The sequence below is a fragment of the Mercenaria mercenaria genome, chromosome 15 (assembly GCF_021730395.1).
Source record: "Mercenaria mercenaria strain notata chromosome 15, MADL_Memer_1, whole genome shotgun sequence".
In the NCBI taxonomy this organism is placed as follows: domain Eukaryota; kingdom Metazoa; phylum Mollusca; class Bivalvia; order Venerida; family Veneridae; genus Mercenaria; species Mercenaria mercenaria.
The window spans coordinates 54,308,698-54,333,496 of record NC_069375.1 but is presented as its reverse complement, the minus strand read 5'-3'; the positions used below and the strand labels follow the sequence as shown (position 1 = coordinate 54,333,496).

Sequence of the window (24,799 nt, the reverse complement as noted above, 5' to 3'; positions counted from 1 at the left end):
CTAAATCCCGGAATCGGAACCCGGAATCGGTGGGCTGGTGAACTGAGGTCGCAGATGCCAATATTGCTTTTTTTTTTTACTTTCTCTACAGTCACACTGGTCATATAGTTTAATCAGATCATGTGGTTCAATTTGTTGTGGGGATGGGATGTGATGGGAGAAGAACTAGGGAAAATCCCAAATAAATACCCCAGGTGCACAGTTTCACTGCAGAGTGGCATGGCTCCAAGTCAAATATTAAGATCAAGCGCCATAAGTCTAGTTTGACTGAGTGAAATCCCTAACAAAACCACAGGAACACAGTTTCTCATACTGAATAACAATATTGTAACATTTCAACACTCAGGTTAAATACTATTTGAGATACAACTAACACAAATTTGTGGGCTGCATAGTTTTGACTGTCAGTGGCCATAAATCTGGTTTGACTGAACAAAATCTCAAACAAAACCCCAGGTGCACAACTTCACATGTTGAATGTATGTGAAGTTGAATAATATTCCTATAAAATTTCATGATACTTGGTCAAACAAGTTTAGAGACACATGCGACAAAAACTTCTGTGCACTTTTTATGCAGGTTTTTTGACTAGGTCATTGAGGACCATAACTCTGATATGGCTGTGTGAAAACCCAATTCACCTCAATAGCCTAGTGGTAGAGTGTCTGCTTTAAGTGAGGGAGGTCTGGGGTTTTTTTCCTCGTCCACGTCATACCAAAGATGTGAAAAATGGTACTGGTAGCTCCCTTGCTTGACACTCAGCATTGAAAGGTTGTACCAGGAGGTAAAATAAGCACAGGTAAGTATCTGTTACTGGATACCTAGTTTGTCGCACAAGAGCTTTGTAGCTCATGTTATATGTTGGATTATATGCGATGTTAAATAAAGCTTACCTTTACCTTTACCTTTTACCTTTACCAACGATTATTACACAATTTCTTGTGAATCGCTCTATGGAACTTCATCAAACATGGTCGGTAGTATCACAGTAAGATCCTCTCCAGATTTATTCAAAGGGAGTGCTTGGACCATTTTAGTGGTCACTAGTGCTACAGATAGAAAACAAATATATTGATCGACTTCTCCACATTAATCACTTGATTGATCTTCATTAAACTTGGTCGGTAGCATCACTGTAGGCTCCTCCCGCAAATGGAAGTGCTTTGACCCTTTAAGGGAAAACCCGAGATAATAGAAAATTCTTTTAACATCTTCTTCTCATGAACAACTTGTTGAATCTTCATCAAACTTGGTTTGTAGCATAACTGTAACGTCCTCTCTAACATTTCTTCTAAATAGGTCAATCTGCCCCTTTGAGGGGTCACTACAGAGATGAAAAAAAATGAACAGATTGTCAAGAACTGCTTGATGGACCTCCATCAAACTTGGGTCTGTACTGTCACTGTAAAATCAGCTACCAATTTCAATCAAACGGGGGTGCTCGGACCCTTTAACTTGCCTCTTGAACTAAAACTAGAAAAACCGTTAAACAACTTCTGCTAATGCACCGCTCAATGGATCTTCCACAAACTAGCATCATTGTAAAATATTTCAAATGGGGAATGTTTTACAGCTAAAATATATAAAAATGTAAATGACCTTTCTGTGAGCTTGATGGATCAACAAACTTGATCTGTATGTTTAATTAATTAATGTTCATACATGCGATGACATTATCAAGTATAATTGTTGTGTTTGTTACTTATCTACTTTCTCTGATATTATGTCCCTACTTTTTAAAACAAAATATTAGTATAAAATCATAAGTTAAAGCAGTGAGCTTCTTTATACACATAAGTTAACGTTGACTTATATACCAATGTCATTAAAGCGCATCGCTATCAAACATCAAGAGTAAAAGCCGACAGTTTATACATAAATTGAGGCTTAATTAATTTGGCAGCTAATGTTGTTTTTTTCACATTCTTTACTTCTTCCTTTTTAGTTCCTCTGTTTCTGGTTATTGTTCTTTATAATACATTGTTTTTGTTTGCAATGTACCTAGCCAGTAGGAGGTCTTGTATTGCTCTGAAACCTTTTTCTTGTTTGTACCCTTACAACTTGCATATTGTTAACAATTTCATTGTTCTTGGATAGTTTTCTAAACATGTGATTGCTTCACAGTATATTAATATAATCCTTTTTTTACAAGTTTTTGCAAATGTGTATCACAGTCAATGACTAAACTTGGCTTTTAAGTGTTGACTTTCGAACCATGGCTAGGGCCAAGGATAAGGTTACAAGCGCCAGCGTAAACCATTTTAAATTCATCAGTGGTGTGTTTGCCACTAACAGTTACAAGATGGTGCCCGACTGAGTTTCTTTTATTGCTCATTTTGTACCTATTGGTCTGTAAGTTTTACATTATCTATATTTTGAGTATATATATATGGAATTTCGGTCCGATGGGGCTGCATTCTTGGAACCTGACTTTTCCCCTTCGGTATTTTTTTTTCTGATTCCAAAAAGAGAATTACTTGCTGTTTGCCTCACTAATTGTGTTGTCTCCAACGAAACAAACACTATGGTTTTGTTTTTTACAATCTATTGTCCGTAATATTTTTACACTACCTTTCTCAAATTAATTCAGATGATTTCTCTCAACAGTACCCTATGCTCAACTTAGTTTGCTACAAAAACCCATAATAATTAAGATTTTTTAAACATCTTTCCCAAACAGTTTTCATTGCGTTTTGCTGTAGCCAGCATTTCTATACTTTCAGTTCTTTGATTAAATCAGGTAAACAAGTTTTGAAACTAGAAGATGCTTTTGTAGAAAGCACGTGTCCCCCGAAAGCATAGTCATAGGCAAAAAGTCAATAGGGGGCTGGAGCAAAAAGTCAAAGTGACCCTGATGGTTAGCTAAGCGACTGAAATGCAATAGCAATAATCTAGGTCATCTATATGGAAATAACACAGTATTTACCCCAAGGGGTACCAAATGTTTAAAGACTCACTCAGTTTTCTCAGCACCCAATAACTATTTAACTATAAAATACTTAAACTATTTTCAACACTGTTTGTTATGGTACATTTCTCATTCACCCGATGACACAGTTACACCCTATTAAGAGTGTATCCAATCCTAGCATGCAATGTGATTTGTCTATATTCTATAATCAATCACAATAACATACTCTTTGGACACCACACTGGCCATAGCTTTATCAGATCAAGAGGTTCCAACGTTGTCTGAGCAGTGAATTTTACGCCGATCAGATGGAGAAATATGGCCGATACTACAAATTTCCGGTATTTTAAGTAACTCACTAAATTTATTCATTGTTATGCTTTAATGACTGTTTTAAGACAGGTAAGACTTCGCAAGTAAGACACAGAACGGTATCCACTTGATTGCGTTGCATATCGACCCACTCGAAACGGCGTTGCATTAGGTTTTCAGCCGATTTTTCAGAAATAACCCTGAATAATTCTATGAAAATACACACGCTTTGTTTTAAGAGGTAGCCCTTTACATAAAAAGTGTTTTAACAGTTACTTGTTCCCGATTAACACTATATTTGATGCGATATTGTCAAAAACTGTCAAAAATCTCCTTCCCCCGCCGGACTGTACAGAAGTGTTTGAATAAACGGCACAAATCTCAGCTAAATGGACACATGTGCTAAAACATAAACACATTTGCGCTCCAGGTGCACCCATCGTTTTCATTTGATTAGTTTTTTAACGGGTAGAAATTCCTTAAAATCATACTTACAATACTGGAAATTTGTAGTATCAGCCATATTTCTCCATCTGATCGGCGTAAAATTCACCGCTCAGACAACGTTGGAACCACTTGATCTGATAAAGCTATGGCCAGTGTGTTTATACTATTCTCAGTTGTTACCATATCATACATATATCCAAGGTCAGTCAATTTCTGGTGAGTGACTAAGGGCCACAATGGCTCTATTACTATTTTTTTTTTTTTTGTCAAATGATATATTTCTTACATGTTGTTCATGAAAATTCCTGCTGTTGTTGGAAATACTAGTAATCATTCTTCTGCATTTAAAATGATCTGTTTGATTTATACTTGTCTGTGATCGGTCCTTGTCTGTGAATTTGAATTTGAGCTAAAAGGCAACATTCTTTTGAAAGCGAAAATCCTCCTCCCTTGATATGACCAAACAAGAGAAACAGAAAAGTTTGGTGATAGATTTGTTAGAAGATTTCTTAGTGTGGTGATATTTCAACAGCTTTTTGCCTTATTAAACTATATACCGGTAGAATTATTTGGGTTAGAATGTATCAGTTTTATACCAGCACAGCCTTTATCTAATTATTTGTGTTACCAAGTTTAACATGTTGAAAAGAAAATAGGAAAAACATTGCCACATTATGAGATAAGGAATGATGTTGTACATATTTTAAATGAATGAAAAAAAGAAAAACAACACTTGCTGTACACCAAATAATATTTATTCAACACAATCTTGTAATCATACCTACTGATACCTATTCCACCTAATGATGTGCAGGTGCCAGCAATCATTCTGCTATTTTCTTCAATGCAAAAATTTTGAGACTATTTTTCAAACCAGTTCATTTTTGAGATTTTTTTTGGTAAACAAGCCTTCATAATTATGAAACAAAATTTGAACAGAAATTAATATAACTACTAATATGGATATGCAGACACAGCAATATGAATAAGAAATGTCGTCTGGTACTGGATATTGATCTGAGTGTTATCAAATGACTTTGCCTGTACTTTTATCCTATACAAATGACTGTCTTCTAGTGGTTGCTGGGTGAATACAATACCAACACCATCTTCCAGCTGAATATAAAATGCAACTGTTTCATCGTTCTCCAATATGTTAAACACAGTGTTCCTCAATATCTCATTGTTTTGATTATATGCAGTCAGTTTGATGAGACGCTGCTCTGCCAGAACCCCGCTAGGTAGCGCCAATGTTCGGAATTCGATGACATCAGCATATCTGGCGTTTTCAGGACATGCTACCTCAGCATCTATACACTCAAGAACACAGTTGCTGCAACATAAAAATAACTGTTTCTTTACAGCTGCATGAAATAAATGAAACTAATTGAGCCATGCCATAATAAAACCAACATAGTGGGTTTGCGACCAGCATGGATCCAGACCAGCCTGCGCATCCGCGCAGTCTGGTCAGGATCCATGTTGTTCGCTTTTAAAAGCCTATTGAAATTTGAGAAACTGTTAGCGAACAGCATAGATACTGACCAGCATCCGCGCAGTCTGGTCTGGATCCATGCTTGTCCCAAACCTACTATGTTGGTTTTCTCATGGCACGGCTCCTATGTCTTTGTAAAAACATAATTATATATATTATATACTATACCAGATTTATACAGAGCCCTTTTCATGATAAATATGTTCAAAGGTGCTTCACATACAAAGGCAGCCACTAAGGATGCCACATTCATCCTCTTCTAGTTTAAACACATGGTGATCTGATCAAAGGCATTCAGTGCATTTGTTTGGTCAATAATGATGCTATATAGGATAAAAAACATCAATAGACAGTCCAGGATCCAAAAATAAATCCAGCACCCATTAACTATATATACATCATTGTAAACAGTGACCTAATTTCTGACCTCAAATTTTACACAGATTTCAAAAAGACAAATATTCTCACAGTTTATTGCAGATCAAGGTAGAAATTGTGGCTTCTGGGGTGCTGAAAGGTTTTTCTATTCCTAGTATTTGACCATAGAGCACACAGTTTCAAACTTTACAGAAATTTCATTGAAACAAACATTCTGACCAGACTTCATGATGATTAGGTAGAAAATGGGGCCTAAAGAATGTTGCAATGGTTTTAAGTAATTCTGAACCAATGATCTATTTTTTGACCTCAGATAACATTTTGAATTCCACTAAATTTCACAGAGACAAACAGTGAGCTGAACTTCTAAGAAGTGTTAAAACCATTCCTACTTAGCAGGAATATCTTGACATTCATTTGTGTGGAGATTAATACAATACTGGATACATTTTTATATTAAACTTTTACTTTAACACATGATGACACTGAAAAAAAATACATATTAAAGCTTCAGCACTGGAATATTGCACTGACAAAAATTGTTTGAATTTAAGGCCTCTAAATTTTGTTTTTGTTGGGTTTAATGTCATGCCGACACAATCATAAGTCGTATGGCAACTTTCCAGCTTTGATGGTGGAGGAAGACCCCAGGTGCTCCTCCATGCATTATTTCATCACGGGCATGCACCTGGGTAGAACCAACGACCATCCGTAAGCCAGCTGGATGAAGTCCTTACATGTAGAATTCAACACCATAAGTGACGCTCGAAGCCACATCGGTGAGGGGCAAGTGATTTGAAGTCAGCAACTTCAACCACTTGGCCCTGACAAGAATTGTATCACATGGTGACATCACTCACAGTATGCACCTTAGTACCTAAATTGGATCAATGGCAAAATTGCATAGAAATGCTCTTATTATACCAGATTAGACTGTTCCTGATAATGTATTGTTTTTAAAAGCTTACAGGTATTTGTCTTCTTTGAATGCCTTATAGTCAATATTAGCCTCCCAGACAGAGTGTATTAAGAAGACAAGAGGGTCATGATGACCCTGGATCGCTCACCAGAGTAATATGAGCTACATGTTTCAAATGTCAAACTGATGATTTTTAGAATTTTTTTGGAAGATTTTCTGATGTACAATCAAGTAACCCCTGGGGCGGAGCCAAGTTTACCCCGGGGTTCATGAATGGAAGATCTAAGATCTAGGCCTTCTGGTTTATCTTCAGCAAAGGGGGGGGGGGGGGTCCCAGTTAGGTGTCTGCGCAAAATGTTTTTTGATTTTATTTATATTTTGTGGTAATATACCCACATGTATAAAGTTTCATTAACAAGTGTTACTGTTACCAGTTTTGACTTACTTTTATAGATATTCACATTTAAAGTGGGTGGGGTAATCTGACATGTGACCAGCCAGGAACACAATTTCTGTTATTTTTTCAAAAATGGTTCTACCTTTTTACCTGAAACTTTCATGATAAAATAACTATACAATGGACATTCACACAACATGTTGCATTTTAAATTGTACTGAATACTTTTTTCAGCATAGAGCCACAAAGTGGTCTAATCAAATTTACTGATTTTCAATTGACGAACTTTACCAAAAAGCTAAAACATTTTTCATTAGTTGAGATATTAAGGTGTTATTTACAGCAGATATTGCAAACTAAATAAACATTAAAATGACAGAATAACAGTACACTCTGATTAATATTGGAATAGTGGTACACTCTCAAACTGGGAAAAAGTGAGTGGGGTAAATAAATATTCGAAGCAACACTATAAAAATTGTGCAGTTGTTAAGAAATGGCCTCAGATTGTCTATAACTATCTTAATTTTATTAAATACAGCATTAATTGATAAATTTTAACAAAAAAAATCCCATTTTATACATGTGTGTCATGGAAAAAGCATGGACCTTGAACATGACATGTAGACAAACCAAATTAACCCTGAAAGCTCAAAATATTTAACAGAAGGTTTTGCCTGAGGCAGTATATTTTGAGGAAAACTATTGTTCAAATTAACATTAAATTTTCTGCATTGATTTTTCCATGGCACACATGTATAAAGTCTTACTAAAGTGAACAAATTTTGTTAAAATTTATCAACCAAGTCTGTATTTAATAAAACTATAATGTGTCTGTAGGACACAGGGTGTCCCCCTCCCCCCGCATGGTACATTTGTCACAAATAAGTGGAAATAATTCAAATGTTTGCAGTCTTAATGTGGTATAGCCTCAAAAAATACTATGGAAAGGATTCATTATTCTATACCATATACTTTTTGAGCTATGAGCATCACAAACAAAAAATCCATTATTTTAGCTATTTCAAGGGCCATAACACTGTAATAAATGCTAAAATTCTCAAGAAGTGCCATGTGTGCAAAGGTCACATTATGATAAAGACTCAAGCAAGGTTTCATGAATTTACATTAAAATACTTCTGAGTAAGGCACCGAGAATACTTCTGAGTAAGGCACATAATTAGGTAAAAATGTACATTTTGTTACTATTTCAGGGGCCATAACTCTGGAAATAGGGGCAAACCCAAATAAAAAATAGTAGATGCGCAAGTTCATATCATGATAAACACTCATCATTTCATATCAAATACTTCTTGAGCTAAGCATGTCACAAGGTGAAAATGTGCATTTTTGACTTTTTCAGGGGCCATAACTCTAGAAATAGGGCGCTGACCCAGATTAAAAATAGGAGATGCGCAAGTTCATATCATGATTAAGACTAATGCAAGGTTTCATGAATCTATATCAAATACTTTTTGAGCTAGGCGTGTCACAAGGTGAAAATGTACAACTTTTACTATTTCAGGGGCCATAACTCTAGAAATAGGGAGCAGAGCCAGACGAAAAATAGGAGGTGTGCAAGTTCATATCATTATAAAGACTCATGCAAGATTTCATCAATTTATATCAAATACTTTTTGAGCAAGGCGTGTCACAAGGTGAAAATGTGCATTTTTTACTATTTCAGGGGCAGTAACTCTAAAATTAGGGGGCGGAGCCAGACGAAAAATAGAAGGTGTATGCAAGTTCATATCATGATAAAGACTCTTGCAAGGTTTCATCAATTTATATTAAATACTTTTTGATCTAAGCGCGTCACGAACTTCGGACGGACTGACGGACGAACTGACAGACGGACGCACGGACAAGAGCAAATCTATATGCCCCAACCACTCATATGAGCACAATTAAGATAGTAATAGACAATATGAGGCCATTTTGTAACAACTGCACAATTGTTTTAGTGTTGCTTCGAATATTTATTTACCCCACTCACTTTTTCCCAGTTTGAGAGTGTACCACTCTTCCAATATTAATCAGAGTGTACTGATATACTGTCATTTTAATGTTTATTTAGTTTGCAATATCTGCTGTAAATAACACCTTAATATCTCAAGTTCTCAACTAATGAAAAATGTTTTAGCTTTTTGGTAAAGTTCGTCAATTGAAAATCAGTAAATTTGATTAGACCACTTTGTGGCTCTATGCTGAAAAAAGTATTCAGTACAATTTAAAATGCAACATGTTGTGTGAATGTCCATTGTGTAGTTATTTTATCATGAAAGTTTCAGGTAAAAAGGTAGAACCATTTTTGAAAAAATAACAGAAATTGTGTTCCTGGCTGGTCACATGTCAGATTACCCCACCCACTTTAAATGTGAATATCTATAAAAGTAAGTCAAAACTGGTAACAGTAACACTTGTTAATGAAACTTTATACATGTGGGTATATTACCACAAAATATAAATAAAATCAAAAAACATTTAGCGCAGACACCTAACTGGGACCCCCCCTTTATGAAGATTTCCCTATATACAATCAAGTAACCCCTGGGGCTGGGTCAATTTGACCCTGAGGGGTCCAGATTTTAATTTTTTTTGTAGAAGTCTACTAGGCGATGCTACACGTCAAATATCTAAGATCTTGGCCTTCTGGTTTATTTTTAGAAATTTTTGAAGATTTTCCTATGTAAAATCAAGTGACCCCATGGGGTGGGGTCAATTTGACCCCAGGGGTCATGGTTTGAAAAAAAAATTGTAGAAGTCTACTAGGCAATGCTACGCGTCAAATATCTAAGATCTAGGCCTTCTGGTTTATTTTTAGAAATTTTTTGAAGATTTTCCTATGTAAAATCAAGTGACCCCTGGGACGGGGTCATGATCTGAATAGATTTTGTAGAGGTCCACTAGGCAATGCTACATGTGAAATATCTAAGCTGCAGGCCTTCTGGTTTATTTTTAGAAATTTTTTGAAGATTTTCCTATGTAAAATCAAGTGACCCCTAGGGCGAGGTCAATTTTGACCCCGGGGGTCATGATTTGAAAAAATTTTGTAGAGGTCCATTAGGCAATGCTACATGTCAAATATCTAAGCTGTAGGCCTTCTGGTTTATTTTTAGAAAAATTTGAATATTTTTCTATGTACAATCAAGTAACCCCATTGGGCAGAGTCAATTTGATCCCGGAGGTCATGATTTGAACAAATTTTGTAGAAGTCTACTAGGCAATTACACGTTAAATATCTAAGATCTAGGCCTTCTGGTTTTTTTTTAGAAAAATTTTGAAGATTTTCCTATGTAAAATCAAGTGACCCCATGGGGCGGGGGTCAATTTTGACCCTGGGGGTCATGATTTGAACAAATTTTGTAGAGGTCCACTAGGCAATGCTACACGTGAAATATCTACGCTCTAGGCCTTCTGTTTATTTTTAGAAAATTTTTGAAGATTTTCCTATGTAAAATCAAGTGACCCCTGGGGCGGGGTCAATTTTGACCCCGGGGTCATGATTTGAACAACTTTAGTAGAGGCCCTCTGGGCAATGCTACATGTCAAATATCTAAGCTCTAGGGCTTCTGGTTTTTGAGAAGAAGATTTTTTAAGATTTTCCTATGTAAATCAAGTGACTCTAGGGCGGGGTCAATTTTGACCCTGGGGTCATGATTTGAACAAAATTGGTAGAGGTCCACTAGGCAATGCTTCACACCAAATATCTAAGCTCTAGGCTTCTGGTTTTTGAGAAGAAGATTTTTAAAGTTTTTCCTTTCTGTTGCCATGGCAACCAGAGTTCTGCATGGAATTCAATTTTTTGAATAATTTTCAAAGAAGATCATCCAAGGAACATCCCTGTGAAGTTTCATCAAAATTGGCCTGTTGGTTTAGAAAGAGATGTTGTTTAAAGGAAAGTGTGGACGGACGGAAGATGGACGGACGGACGCCGGACGGTGAGCGATCACAATAGCTCACCCTGAGCACTTTGTGCTCTGGTGAGCTAAAAACAGACACAACTCTGGGATCTTTACTTACTTTGTGATAGGATCCCGCTGGTATCCCCGGGGACATGGTATATCTATACATGTAAACTCTCCTAACGTGTTGAAACACATCTTGTCTCTACCACACTTGATGTAATTCTCTATACACTCATTGATATCTGAAAATGACAAACATAAAATACAAAATCTGTTATCTATTCAATAATGTAATATTTCTGAAAAACAAAACTAACTAGAGATGCTTTTGAGAAAAGCGCATGTCTCCCACAACTGCCCCTATGAAAAATGTTAGTTTCTCTAGATGTTTTAGACGAGTGGATCCAATTAGATGGTCTGGATGAGTGGATCCAATCAGTAATTCAAGGGCCAAAAATAAAGTGCCTGGGTGGAATTGGCTAGTTATTGAACTTGGGTAAGGTCTTACGGCCAAACACATTTTGTTCAAGTTTGGTGAAGATCGGATGAGAAATGTTTGACTTAGAGAGCAGACAAGAGTAAACAGACGGATTTTTTCAGCAGTTCAAGGGCCGTAACTCTAAAATGCCTGGACCGATTTGGCTAGTTATCGGACTTGGCCGAGGTCTCATGGTCAAACACATTTTGTTCAAGTTTGGTGAAGATCGGATAAGAAATGTTCGACTTAAGAGTGCGGACAAGAGTAAAAAGGCCGATTTTTCGATAATTCAAGGGCCGTAACTCCAAAATGCCTGGACCGATTTGGCTAGTTATTGAACTTGACCGAGGTCTCATGGTCAAACACATTTTGTTCAAGTTTGGTGAAGATCGGATGAGAAATGTTTGATTAAGAGTGCGGACATGAGTAAAAAGGCCAATTTTTCGTTAATTCAAGGGCCGTAACTCCAAAATGCCTGGACCGATTTGGCAAGTTATCGATCACGGCCGAGGTCTCATGGTCGAACACATTATGTTCAAGTTTGGTGAAGATCGGATGAGAAATGTTTGATTAAGAGTGCGGACATGTGTAAAAAGGCCAATTTTTCGATAATTCAAGGGCCGTAACTCCAAAATGCCTGGACCGATTTGGCTAGTTATCGAACTTGGCTGAGGTCTCATAATCAAACACATTTTGTTTAAGTTTGGTGAAGATTGGATAAGAAATATTCGAATTAGAGTGCGGACAAGAGTAAAAAGACCGATTTTTGGTAATTCAAGGGCCATAACTCCAAGATGCCTGGACCGATTTTGCTAGTTATCGAACTTGGCCGAGGTCTTATGGTCAAACATATTTTGTTCAAGTTTGGTGAAAATCCGATGAGAAATGTTCGACTTAGAGTGCGGACAAGCTTTGTGACAGACACACACACAGACACACGGACACACAGACAGACTGGAGTAAATCAATATGTCTCCCACACCACTGTGTGGTGGGAGACATAAATATGTGTCCAAAGTGTCATTGTACAGACAAACTCTCATATTATCTTAGGTCAGGGGGTGTCAGAGGGAACGGGAGCTTGATATGCTCATCAACCAAAGCCCCTCAGTAAAACTAATGATGCAGGGTTATGAACACAGGACAACTGATGCCAGACCATCCACCTATACAATGTTCAGGTGAGCTAAAAGGGGACATAACTGAAACAAATAACAAGAGGGCCAAGATGGCCCTAGGTCGCTCACCTGATAAACACACCATAACAGTGTAAACATGTTTGACACAGTGATTTCATGGAAACAAATATTCTGACCAATTTTCATTAAGATTGGATCAAAAATGTGGTCTCTTAAGTGTAAACAATTATTTTCTTCAATTTGACCTGGTGACCTAGTTTTTGAGCTAAGATGACCTATATTCGAATCTGACCTAGATTTGATCAAGGCAACAATTCTGACTAAATTTCATCAACCTCGATTAAAAAATACAGCCTCTATCGCATACAAAACGTTTTTCTTTGATTTGACCTAGTGACCTAGTTTTCGACCCCAGATGACCCATTTTCAAAATTGGTCTAGATTTCATCAAGGTTATCATTCTGACAAAATTTCATGAAGATCAGTTGAAAAATACAGCCTCTATCGCATACACAAGGGTTTTCTTTGATTTGACCTAGTGACCTACTTTTTAACCCCAGATAACCCATTTTCAAACTCGGCCTAGATTTCATCAAGGTAATCATTCTGACCAAAATTCATGAAGATAAAATGAAAAATACAGCCTCTATCGCATACATAAGGTTTTTCCTTGATTTGACCTAGTGACCTAGTTTTTGACCCCGGGTGTCCCATTTTCGAACTCGGCCTAGATTTCATCAAGGTAATCACTCTGACAAAATTTCGACCAAATTTCATAAAAATCAATTGAAAAAAACAGTCTCTATCGCATACACAAGATTTTTCTTTAATTTGACCTAGTGACCTAGTTTTTGAACTCAGATAACCCATATTCAAACTCGACCTAGATTTCATCAAGGCAATCACTCTGACCAAATTTCATGAAGATCAATTGAAAAATACATCCTCTATTGCATACACAATGTTTTTCTTCGATTTGACCTAGTGACCTAGTTTTTGACCCCAGATGACCCATTTTCGAACTCAGCCTAGATTTTATCAAGATAATCATTCTGGCTAAATTTCATGAAGATCAGTTGAAAAATACAGCCTCTATTGCATACACAAGGTGTTTCTTTGATTTGACCTAGTGACCTAGTTTTTGACCCCAGATGACCCATTTTCGAACTCGGCCTAGATTTCATCAAGGTTATCATTCTGACCAATATTCATGAAGAATAATTGAAAAATACAGCCTCTATTGCATACACAAGGTGTTTCTTTGATTTGACCTAGTGACCTAGTTTTTGACCCCAGATGACCTATTTTCGAACTCGGCCTAGATTTCATCAAGGTTATCATTCTGACCAAAATTCATGAAGATCAATTGAAAAATACAGCCTCTATCGCATACACAAGGTTTTTCCTTGATTTGACCTAGTGACCTAGTTTTTGACCCCAGATGACCCATTTTCGAACTTGGCCTAGATTTCATCAAGGTAATCATTCTGACCAAAATTCATGAAGATCAATTGAAAAATACAGCCTCTATCGCATACACAAGGTTTTTCCTTGATTTGACCTAGTGACCTAGTTTTTGACCCCAGATGACCCATTTTCGAACTTGGCCTAGATTTCATCAAGGTAATCATTCTGACCAAAATTCATGAAGATCAATTGAAAAATACAGCCTCTATCGCATACACAAGGTTTTTCTTTGATTTGACCTAGTGACCTAGTTTTTGACCCCAGATGACCCATTTTCAAACTCGGCCTAGATTTCATCAAGGTTATCATTCTGACCAATATTCATGAAGAATAATTGAAAAATACAGCCTCTATCGCATACACAAGGTTTTTCTTTGATTTGACCTAGTGACCTAGTTTTTGACCCGAGATGACCCATTTTCGAACTCATCCTAGATTTCATCAAGGCAATCATTCTGACCAATATTCCTGAAGATCAATTGAAAAATACAGCCTCTATCGCATACACAAGGTTTTTCTTTGATTTGACCTAGTGACCTAGTTTTTGACCCCAGATGACCCATTTTCGAACTCGGCCTAGATTTCATCAAGGTTATCATTCTGACCAATATTCATGAAGATTAATTGAAAAATACAGCCTCTATCGCATACACAAGGTTTTTCTTTGATTTGACCTAGTGACCTAGTTTTTGACCCGAGATGACCCATTTTCGAACTCGGCCTAGATTTTATCAAGGTTATCATTCTGACCAACATTCATGAAGATTAATTGAAAAATACAGCCTCTATCGCATACACAAGCTAAATGTTGACAGACGACAGACGACAGACGCCGGACATCGAGCGATCAGAAAAACTCACCTGAGCATTGCTCAGGTGAGCTAATAAATGGACATGGAATTCCAGAGAATATGCACTATCAATTCATGCTGATGATGAATACCAAGTTTCATTTGAACTGAATGGAAACTACAGGACAGACATGGACCCCAACCCCTGAACTAAAACCTTCCACTTTAAACATGCATGTGTATAACAGTTTTCATTCATCATAAAATGGACAGAATAGCATTTCTGTGCTATTTTATGTGTTCTAGAAATATTCTTCATTCTATTTATATTAAAGATGTGATCACATATATAACAGAATACTATTGTACATACCTTGACATGTAGACTGATCCTTTGACACTCTATATCCTGGAGGACATGTACACTTGTAGGAACCAACAGTGTTTGTACAGTTGTGCTGGCATATTCCTGGATCATCCTCGCACTCATTTATGTCTACAAATAATAAAAAAAATATTACATCTAGTCAAACTACACACTGAACTACAAGGAATGATCAAATGCAATACAAAAGGTATGATACAGATTTTTTTCTGCCTGTTCTTAATTACTTGTGAAATACAAGCCATTTTTTGGACAGAATTTATATAGGTATATAATAAAGTCTAAAACTGACACATAACTAACAAGAGCTGTCTATTGCCAGTGCGCTCGACTATTCAAAGAATTGGTATAAGCATGGGTTCATAGTTATTTTTCAAATGGGAATAGTTTTGCCTACATATGGAAACTATGATCATAAACAAGTGGTCATAGTTTCAAAGTCATATGTCAAACAGTTTAGACAAAATATTGACTGGTACGAAAAACTTAACTGATTTCCAAGTTCAAAAAGGCCCAAAATTCAGGCAAACTTCTTTGCTTTAGTTACATACCCTTGACTACAGATTGAGATCATGACAATGAACAAGTGTTCAAAGTTTCAAAGCCACATGTACAATAGTTTTAACAAAGTGTGGACTTGTACAAAAACTGAACCAATTTCCAAGTCCAAATAGGGCCATAATTCAGCCAAATTACTTGACAGAGTTATGTACTCTTGCCTACAGATAGAGACTGTTATAATAAACAAGTGTTCAAAGTTTCAAAGCCACATGTCAAATAGTTTTGATAAAAACACCAACTTGTACAGAAACTGAACCAATTTCAAAGTCCAAAAAGGGCCATACTTCAACCAAAATATTTGACAGAGTTATGTACTCTTGTCTACAGACAGAGACTAGGAGTTGTCCTTGTCCATCTGTCTGTCAATCAGTCCATCTGCCCAAATTTGTGTCGTGCATATTTCAAAAAGTATTTGACCCAGAGTCATCAAACCTAACAGGATCATTGTTCAAGATGGGAAGTTGTGCACTAGGGATTTTAATTTGGATCTCACACAGCCAGACATTGGTCTTGCAGAGTGAAATATAAAAAGGCTCAGGTGCACAAATTTAAACAATGAATAATATTCCTACATGGTTTCATTACTCTAGGTGAAATAGTTTTTAAAATATATTTAATTTTAAGCACTTAATGTGTATTTTTCATTAGGTCAAGACCACAACTCTGGCTGAGTGAAATCAAACAGAACACCTGATGCACAACTTCATGTGGTACATAACAATCCCCTAATGTTTTACTACTCTGTCATTAACTTTTCATAATCCTATGTCAAAAACGTTTAGAGATACATGCAACACAAACTTTTGGGCCCTTTTTATGTATATTTTGACTAAGTCAAGGGCCGTAACTCTAGAGTATGGCTGAATGAAATCTCTAACAAAACCCCAGGTACACACATTCACATGCTCTAATCCTAGGTCAAATTTTTTTTGAAGATATGCATGATACAAACTCAGATGAGATGGACAGAAAAGAGCAACTTGACATGTCCCCCCAACTCTCACATCCCCACAAAAAAAATTGGGGGGTGGGGCAGGGGGCAGGGGGCAGGCACAAGAAATCTAAAAAAAACACCCATAGAATAAAAAGGATTAGGGTTGCATGACAAATCAAGAGTGAGGGGAATGATAATACAGCAATTAATTTATTATGGACAAATGTTTTGAGTCTCGGAAAATCATCACTGGAAATATTAAGATCAGGGTTATCTTTTTATGATGTAATAATCATTCTGCTTCGACAGAACAAGGTTATTACAAGAAATCATTCTGGTCTAGTAACAAAAGAACAAGACCAATCTACAATTCTAGCTTATTAACTTACTGTTATATTATGATATATATATAACATTGCTGCTGGTTTATTAATATTAACAAGAATACAAGATGTCTTCAATTTACCTAAACATTGTCCACTACTTATATTATATTTCCAGCCCTTTGAGCACATACGTGTATCACGTGTATTTCTTCTGTGACGAGTTGGTACTAAATTGGTATCAATCACCTGAGCTGGCTCAAGGAACTCTAAGCCTGCAACACAAGGTGCATCTTCCATTCCAAAATATGTAAAATCATTTATAAATAAAATATCACATTCATATCTCCAGTTAAAGAATTGCATATATTAATCATCAAATCAAACTAATGTATAAACTGAGAATTATTTTGTAGAGTACACGTTTTTTTATATGATTTAGTGTTATGTGAAGTTTTTTTTAAATATGGAGCTTTTTTATATCTAATATTGTAAGAAACTATAAAAACAAAAGATTTATCATTAGGTGCACAGAATGGGCCGACAGCACTTCAACAGTTCAGTTATCTAAGTACTATGTATCCTAAGATAAAATATGGAGCTAACCAGCACATGATTTTCTATCTGCCAGTCTCACTTGTCCCGGTGCACACACACATTCATACCCTCCGTATGTATTCTCACACTTGTAGGAACACAAACTTGAACTTTCAGAACATTCGTCAATATCTACAAAAGCAGGTAAGTAATCCAATCTAAGAAAAAAGTAAATAGTAATAAATGGCTAGGTAGAGCATTGATGGAAACACAGTGATACTCGGCTAGGCAGAGCAATGATGGAAACAGTGATACTCGGCTAGGCAGAGCAATGATGGAAACAGTGATACTCGGCTAGGCAGAGCAATGATGGAAACAGTGATACACAGCTAGCTACAGCAAATGGAAACAGTGATATAGGGCTAGCTAGAGCATTGATGGAAACAGTGATACAGGGCTAGCTAGAGCATTGATGGAAACACAGTGATACACAGCTAGGTAGAGTGTTGATGGAAACTGATACACAGCTAGGTAGAGCATTGATGGAAACAGTGATACAGGGCTAGCTAGAGTATTGATGGAAACAGTGATACACAGCTAGGTAGAGTGTTGATGGAAACTGATACACAGCTAGGTAGAGCATTGATGGAAACAGTGATACAGGGCTAGCTAGAGTATTGATGGGTACAGTAATACACATCTTAAGGTAGAGTAATGATGGAAACAGTGATACATTGCTAGGTAGAACATTGATGGGAACAGTAATACATGGCTAGGTAGAGCACTGATGGGAACAGTAATACATGGCTAGGTAGAGTAATGATGGAAACAGTGATACACTGCTAGGTACAGCACTGATGGAAACAGTGATACACAGTTAGGTAGAGCATTGATGGGAACAGTAATACATGGCTAGGTAGAGCATTGATGGGAACAGTAATACATGGCTAGGTAGAGTAATGATGGAAACAGTGATACACTGCTAGGTACAGCACTGATGGAAACAGTGATACACAGTTAGGTAGAGCATTGATGGGAACAGTAATACATGGCTAGGTAGAGTAATGATGGAAACAATGATACACTGCTAGGAAGAGTAATGATGGGAACAGTAATACATGGGTAGGTTGAGCATTGATGGAAACAGTGATACACTGCTAGGTAGAGCATTAATGGGAACAGTAATACATGGCTAGGTAGAGTAATGATGGGAACAGTAATACATGGCTAGGTAGAGTAATGATGGGAACAGTAATACATGGCTAGGTAGAGTAATGATGGGAACAGTAATACATGGCTAGGTAGAGCATTGATGGAAACAGTGATACACTGCTAGGTAGAGCATTGATGGGAATAGTAATACATGGCTAGGTAGAGTAATGATGGGAACAGTAATACATGGCTAGGTAGAGCATTGATGGAAACAGTGATACACAGCTAGTAGAGAGCATTGATGGAAACAGTGATACATGGCTAGGTAGAGCATTGAGGGAATAAATGGTAGATAATATAAAGTATACACTGCTAGGTAGAGAGCATTGATGGAAACAGTGATACATGGCTAGGTAGAGTAATAATGGACAGTAAACAGTGTATAAAGATAGCACTGCTAGGTAGAGCATCTGATGGAAACAGTGATACATGGCTAGGTAGAGTAATAATGGAAAAGTGATACATGCTAGGTAGAGCATTGATGGAACAATAAATACATGGCTAGGTAGAGAGATTGAAAAAGTGATACATGGCTAGGTAGAGCATTGATGGAAACAGTGATACATGGCTAGGTAGAGCATTGATGGAAACAGTGATACATGGCTAGGTAGAGCATTGATGGAAACAGTGATACATGGCTAGGTAGAGTAATAATGGAAACAGTGATACATGGCTAGGTAGAGCATTGATGGGAACAATAATACATGGCTAGGTAGAGTAATGATGAAAACAGTGATACATGGCTAGGTAGAGCATTGATGGAAACAGTGATACATGGCTAGGTAGAGTAATAATGGAAACAATAATACATGGCTAGGTAGAGCATTGATGGGAACAATAATACATGGCTAGGTAGAGTAATGATGGAAACAGAGATACACTGCTAGGTAGAGCATTGATGGAAACAGTAATACATGGCTAGGTAGAGCATTGATGGAAACAGTGATACACAGCTAGGTAGAGAGCATTGATGGAAACAGTAATACATGGCTAGGTAGAGCATTGATGGAAACAGTGATACACTGCTAGGTAGAGCATTGATGGGAACAGTAATACATGGCTAGGTAGAGTAATGATGGGAACAGTAATACATGGCTAGGTAGAGTAATGATGGGAACAGTAATACATGGCTAGGTAGAGTAATGATGGGAACAGTAATACATGGCTAGGTAGAGCATTGATGGAAACAGTGATACACTGCTAGGTAGAGCATTGATGGGAATAGTAATACATGGCTAGGTAGAGTAATGATGGGAACAGTAATACATGGCTAGGTAGAGCATTGATGGAAACAGTGATACACAGCTAGCTAGAGAGCATTGATGGAAACAGTGATACATGGCTAGGTAGAGCATTGATGGGAACAATAATACATGGCTAGGTAGAGTAATGATGGAAACAGTGATACACTGCTAGGTAGAGAGCATTGATGGAAACAGTGATACATGGCTAGGTAGAGTAATAATGGAAATAGTAATACATGGCTAGGTAGAGCATTGATGGAAACAGTGATACACAGCTAGGTAGAGAGCATTGATGGAAACAGTGATACATGGCTAGGTAGAGTAATAATGGAAACAGTGATACATGGCTAGGTAGAGCATTGATGGGAACAATAATACATGGCTAGGTAGAGTAATGATGAAAACAGTGATACATGGCTAGGTAGAGCATTGATGGAAACAGTGATACATGGCTAGGTAAAGCATTGATGGAAACAGTGATACATGGCTAGGTAGAGTAATAATGGAAACAATAATACATGGCTAGGTAGAGCATTGATGGGAACAATAATACATGGCTAGGTAGAGTAATGATGGAAACAGTGATACACTGCTAGGTAGAGCATTGATGGAAACAGTGATACATGGCTAGGTAGAGCATTGATGGAAACAGTGATACACAGCTAGGTAGAGAGCATTGATTGAAACAGTGATACATGGCTAGGTAGAGAGCATTGATGGAAACAGTGATACATGGCTAGGTAGAGCATTGATGGAAACAGTGATACATGGCTAGGTAGAGCATTGATGGGAACAGTAATACATGGCTAGGTAGAGCATTGATGGAAACAGTGATACACAGCTAGCTAGAGAGCATTGATGGAAACAGTGATACATGGCTAGGTAGAGCATTGATGGGAACAATAATACATGGCTAGGTAGAGTAATGATGGAAACAGTGATACACTGCTAGGTAGAGAGCATTGATGGAAACAGTGATACATGGCTAGGTAGAGTAATAATGGAAACAGTAATACATGGCTAGGTAGAGCATTGATGGAAACAGTGATACACAGCTAGGTAGAGAGCATTGATTGAAACAGTGATACATGGCTAGGTAGAGTAATAATTGAAACAGTAACACATGGCTAGGTAGAGTAATAATGGAAACAGTAATACACTGCTAGGTAGAGAGCACTGATGGAAACAGTGATACATGGCTAGGTAGAGCATTGATGGAAACAGTGATACATGGCTAGGTAGAGCATTGATGGAAACAGTGATACACTGCTAGGTGATGGTTCAACCAATGCTTGTTTTCTTTTGTTTTATATGTTTGAATTGCTCAATAACCTGAATATGTCATTCCTTTGAGACCTTCAGCAAACCATGTTTAACTCTTAATTTAAATGCAATAGTTACACTTTGCCCGATTATGATTTAAAGACTGGCATTTTCCTTCAGTATTTAATGGCTTGATATCCTAGTTTGATCACCTTTCATACATACACTTGGTGTAATGGTGTCCAAAAGCCACTATTTTATAATACATACCAAATTCTCAGAATACTGTAGACTTACCCCAAAGTAGTAAAATTTTAAAAACTATACATGAACCCATCAGATTGATCCTTGTAATTAGAGTATTTCAGTGCAAATGACTTTTTGTTTATAGTGAAATTGCAGGGATCACTTACAGTTTTGTTTTAGGCAGTTTGTGACATACATGCAAGACCCATTACAGTATAACTGTATTCTTTTGTTTTTCCGTGATAATATTATATTATACTAAGGCTTCAGATGTAATTTCCAATATAAATTGACTGATTTAAGCAATACCCTATTGTTTGCCACAAGCACTTTTGCCTAGTTCACCTTTGGCCCGAGATGCATTTGCAGAGCCCGTAGATTGCCCGTATCCTCCTTTCCTTGTGGAGGCAGCAGGTGACAGTGTGATTTTCGTATGGATACACTGGCTCCGCAGCCTCTACGATTTTGTTTAACGGAAGTTATACAAATCTGAAAATATCGTAAGCCCATTGCTTGTAGACATGTCGCAAGTGGCATTGCACAACTTCCTGCACGGGCATCGTTATGAGGCTGCATGCTAACCATGAAGCCATGGACTTGGTGCCCTAAAGAAATCATACTGAGATTGCTGACTCGTAGGACCTTTGCACAGCCCTTGCGCAGCTGCCACAAGGTTGCTGCTCGCTGCCCATGCAGTAGTCGTGAAATCTCATGGATACTGAGCAATCATCGCTGGGCAATCCTACAGTGGCCACACCATTGCCATGTTGTGGCCTTGATATGGGCAAAACATTTTTCATATGGTTATATAATATTGGCTATCTCCAACATGTTGCACCATCACCGTATCTTCTCCACATAGCCTGTGCACTGAAGCCATACGGGCAACTTACGATATCCATGGGAAGTTTGCGGAGAATGCATGGCAACTCAGCATTGAAACTGCTCGATTTCCATATCATTTCCAGCAGTGTCTGTACAGTTTTCTCCCGAGCTTTCCCTGGAAGCCTGTACAAAAAATGGCACGATGCTTGTATATAATGTGAACACATACACCGTATTCAGTAGCTACCTATGGTGCCCCCAAAAACCGCAAAGATAATTTCAGATTAACTTTAATATCGCCTGGCACCCCGGGTCAAATGTGAGTTAGGCATTAGACTTTGCAACAACAGTAACAGTTCTTGATCTTGTGTGAAGTTATTTGAGGCAAGATGTTATTTGCACAGCTAGTTAAGGCATTAGAGTTGCTTGATCGGGGTAAACCAGCTTACAAAATTGCTGAAGAATTCAGTGTCGGCAAGACACAGATTCTAAATCTTCGAAAAAAAAAAAAAATGGCTATTTTATCTGACTTTGAAAACAATGTCCCCAAGGAAACAACCAGGTTGCTATTCATTACACAAGAAATGAGGAATTTATCTTTTTGACATACAAATAGTTAAAAGATCGACTCAGTAAGCAATTGAATATCACAGGTCCAATTATACAGGAACAGGCTCTCAATTTTTCATCCAAACAAGGGAATTCTTAATTCAAGCCTTCAAGGCCTCTAAATTCTGTTTTTTGTTGGGTTTAAAATCGCACCGACACAATTTTAGGTCATATGGCAACTTTTCAGCTTTTATTGTGGAGGAAAACTCATCATGAGTGGGCAACTGGGTAGAACCACCAACCTTTCATAAGCCAGCTGGATGGCTTCCTCATATTAAAAATTCAACACCCAGAGTTAGTTTGTCGGTGAGTTACAAACATACAAAATCAGTATTTATCAGTCTTTCTATACAAACAAAAATCACAGCCAGTTTTGTGACAGTTTTCTCAGAAATAAACTTTAAACAAGAAGATGCTTTTGCAGAAAAGCACATGTCTCCCCCAATGCAAAGTCATATAGGCAAGAAGTAAATAGAGGACAGGAGCGAAAGCCAAAGAGACATTGATGGTTGGCTGCAATAGGGATCATCTACTTGGCATGTCCAATCATTCCACCAAGTTTCAACATTTTGGGCCTAGTGGTTCTCAAGTTATGAATTGGGAACGGTTTGACATCTTTAGGACCCTGTGACCTTGACCTTAGCTCAACTGACCCCAAAACAATAAGGGTCATCTACTTTTAAGTCCTATCATCCTATGAAGTTTGAAGGGTCTGAGTCAAATAGTTCTCAAGTTATTGGTCGGAAATGGATTTCTATGTTCTGGTCCCTGTGACCTTGACTTTTGATCAAGTGGGTCAAGGTTCTGAAATTATTGATCAGAAACAGTTTTCCATGTTCAGGCCCCTGTGACCTTGACCTTTGATCTAGTAACCACAAAAATAATAGGGGTCATTTTCTCTGTAAGCCTTATCACCCTATGAAGTTTAAAGGCTGTAGGTCAAATGGTTCTCAAGTTATTGACTGGAAATTGATTTCCATGTTCTGTCAGCTGTGACCTTGACCGTTAATAGAGTGACCCCAAAATCAATAGGGGTCATCTACTCTGCATGTCCAATCATGCTATGAAGTTTCAACATTCTGGGTCAAGTGGTTCTCAAGTTATTTATCAGAAATGGTTTTCCATGTTCAGGCCCCTGTGACCTTGACCTTTAATGGAATGACCCCCAAAACATAAGCCCTGCCACCCTATGAAGTTTGAAGGTACTAGGTCAAATAATTCTCCAGTTATTGATTGGAAATGAAGTGTGTCGAATGGACGAAGAACAGACGAACAGACAGGCCAAAAACAATATGTCCCCCCCACAGTGGGGGTGGGGGGAGACATAATCATAGCAAATAACATCAACCTTTTCAATATCAAACCAGTTTCATTCTTGTCAACATAACTCGTCACGGGGAAAACCTTACCTGAGATGCCTAAATTGGTAGTCTTTTTCACATTTTGATTCCATATTTCCTCCACTCGGAAGATTGCCAGATGCATATTACAATCATGATTAACATCAAACATACATGTGTATCAAAGTACAAAGGTATACAACTATGACGACATATCAGCAACAATGCCTTTATGTATACAATTTACAAATATAGATCAAATACCTGTTATGTGTTCTACTGCTCTTTAATATCAATTGTTGTTTTTTTTTTTCTTAACACTCGCTCAATATTCTAATTCTGATATCAAAATGAAACAGTCTATAATATAATCATATGAGAGTTTAAGAATTTGATATTTCCGTCATGATAATACTCTGCCTGACATTTTCAGACATGCTTCTCAACAATTTTACAGTAAACATTTTTTCATTAAACAATTTGATACCTGTAAATAGTTATTATGGTGGGTCAGTGTGTGTATCAGGGAATCTAAGAAACAACATGGATGTAAATTTTATATAAGCTAATTTGAATCATTAGCTTAGAATTCACATCACAACAAGGAAGTAGCCATTGACTCAAGCTAGTCTGAATAATCAGCTTAGAATTCACATCACAACAAGGAAGTAGCCATTG

At 37.3% G+C, this 24,799-nt stretch overlaps 1 protein-coding gene across 4 annotated transcripts in view; it reads right to left on the bottom strand.

Moving 5' to 3' along the window:
- Positions 1-4,409: 4,409 nt before the first annotated feature.
- Positions 4,410-24,799, bottom strand: part of LOC128549084 (hemicentin-1-like) — an 82,202-nt gene continuing 61,812 nt past the window's right edge. For 3 of the 4 annotated variants that reach the window (XM_053525286.1, XM_053525287.1, XM_053525289.1), the window contains 5 exons: positions 17,452-17,574; positions 16,989-17,120; positions 15,016-15,138; positions 10,883-11,009; positions 4,410-5,003 (listed from right to left, as the gene is read on the bottom strand). In XM_053525286.1, the coding sequence (XP_053381261.1) occupies positions 4,625-5,003; positions 10,883-11,009; positions 15,016-15,138; positions 16,989-17,120; positions 17,452-17,574 (884 nt within the window). In that variant the 3' untranslated portion in view covers positions 4,410-4,624. The remainder of the gene's footprint in view (positions 5,004-10,882; positions 11,010-15,015; positions 15,139-16,988; positions 17,121-17,451; positions 17,575-24,799) is intronic. The other variant, XM_053525288.1, reaches the window with a different exon arrangement.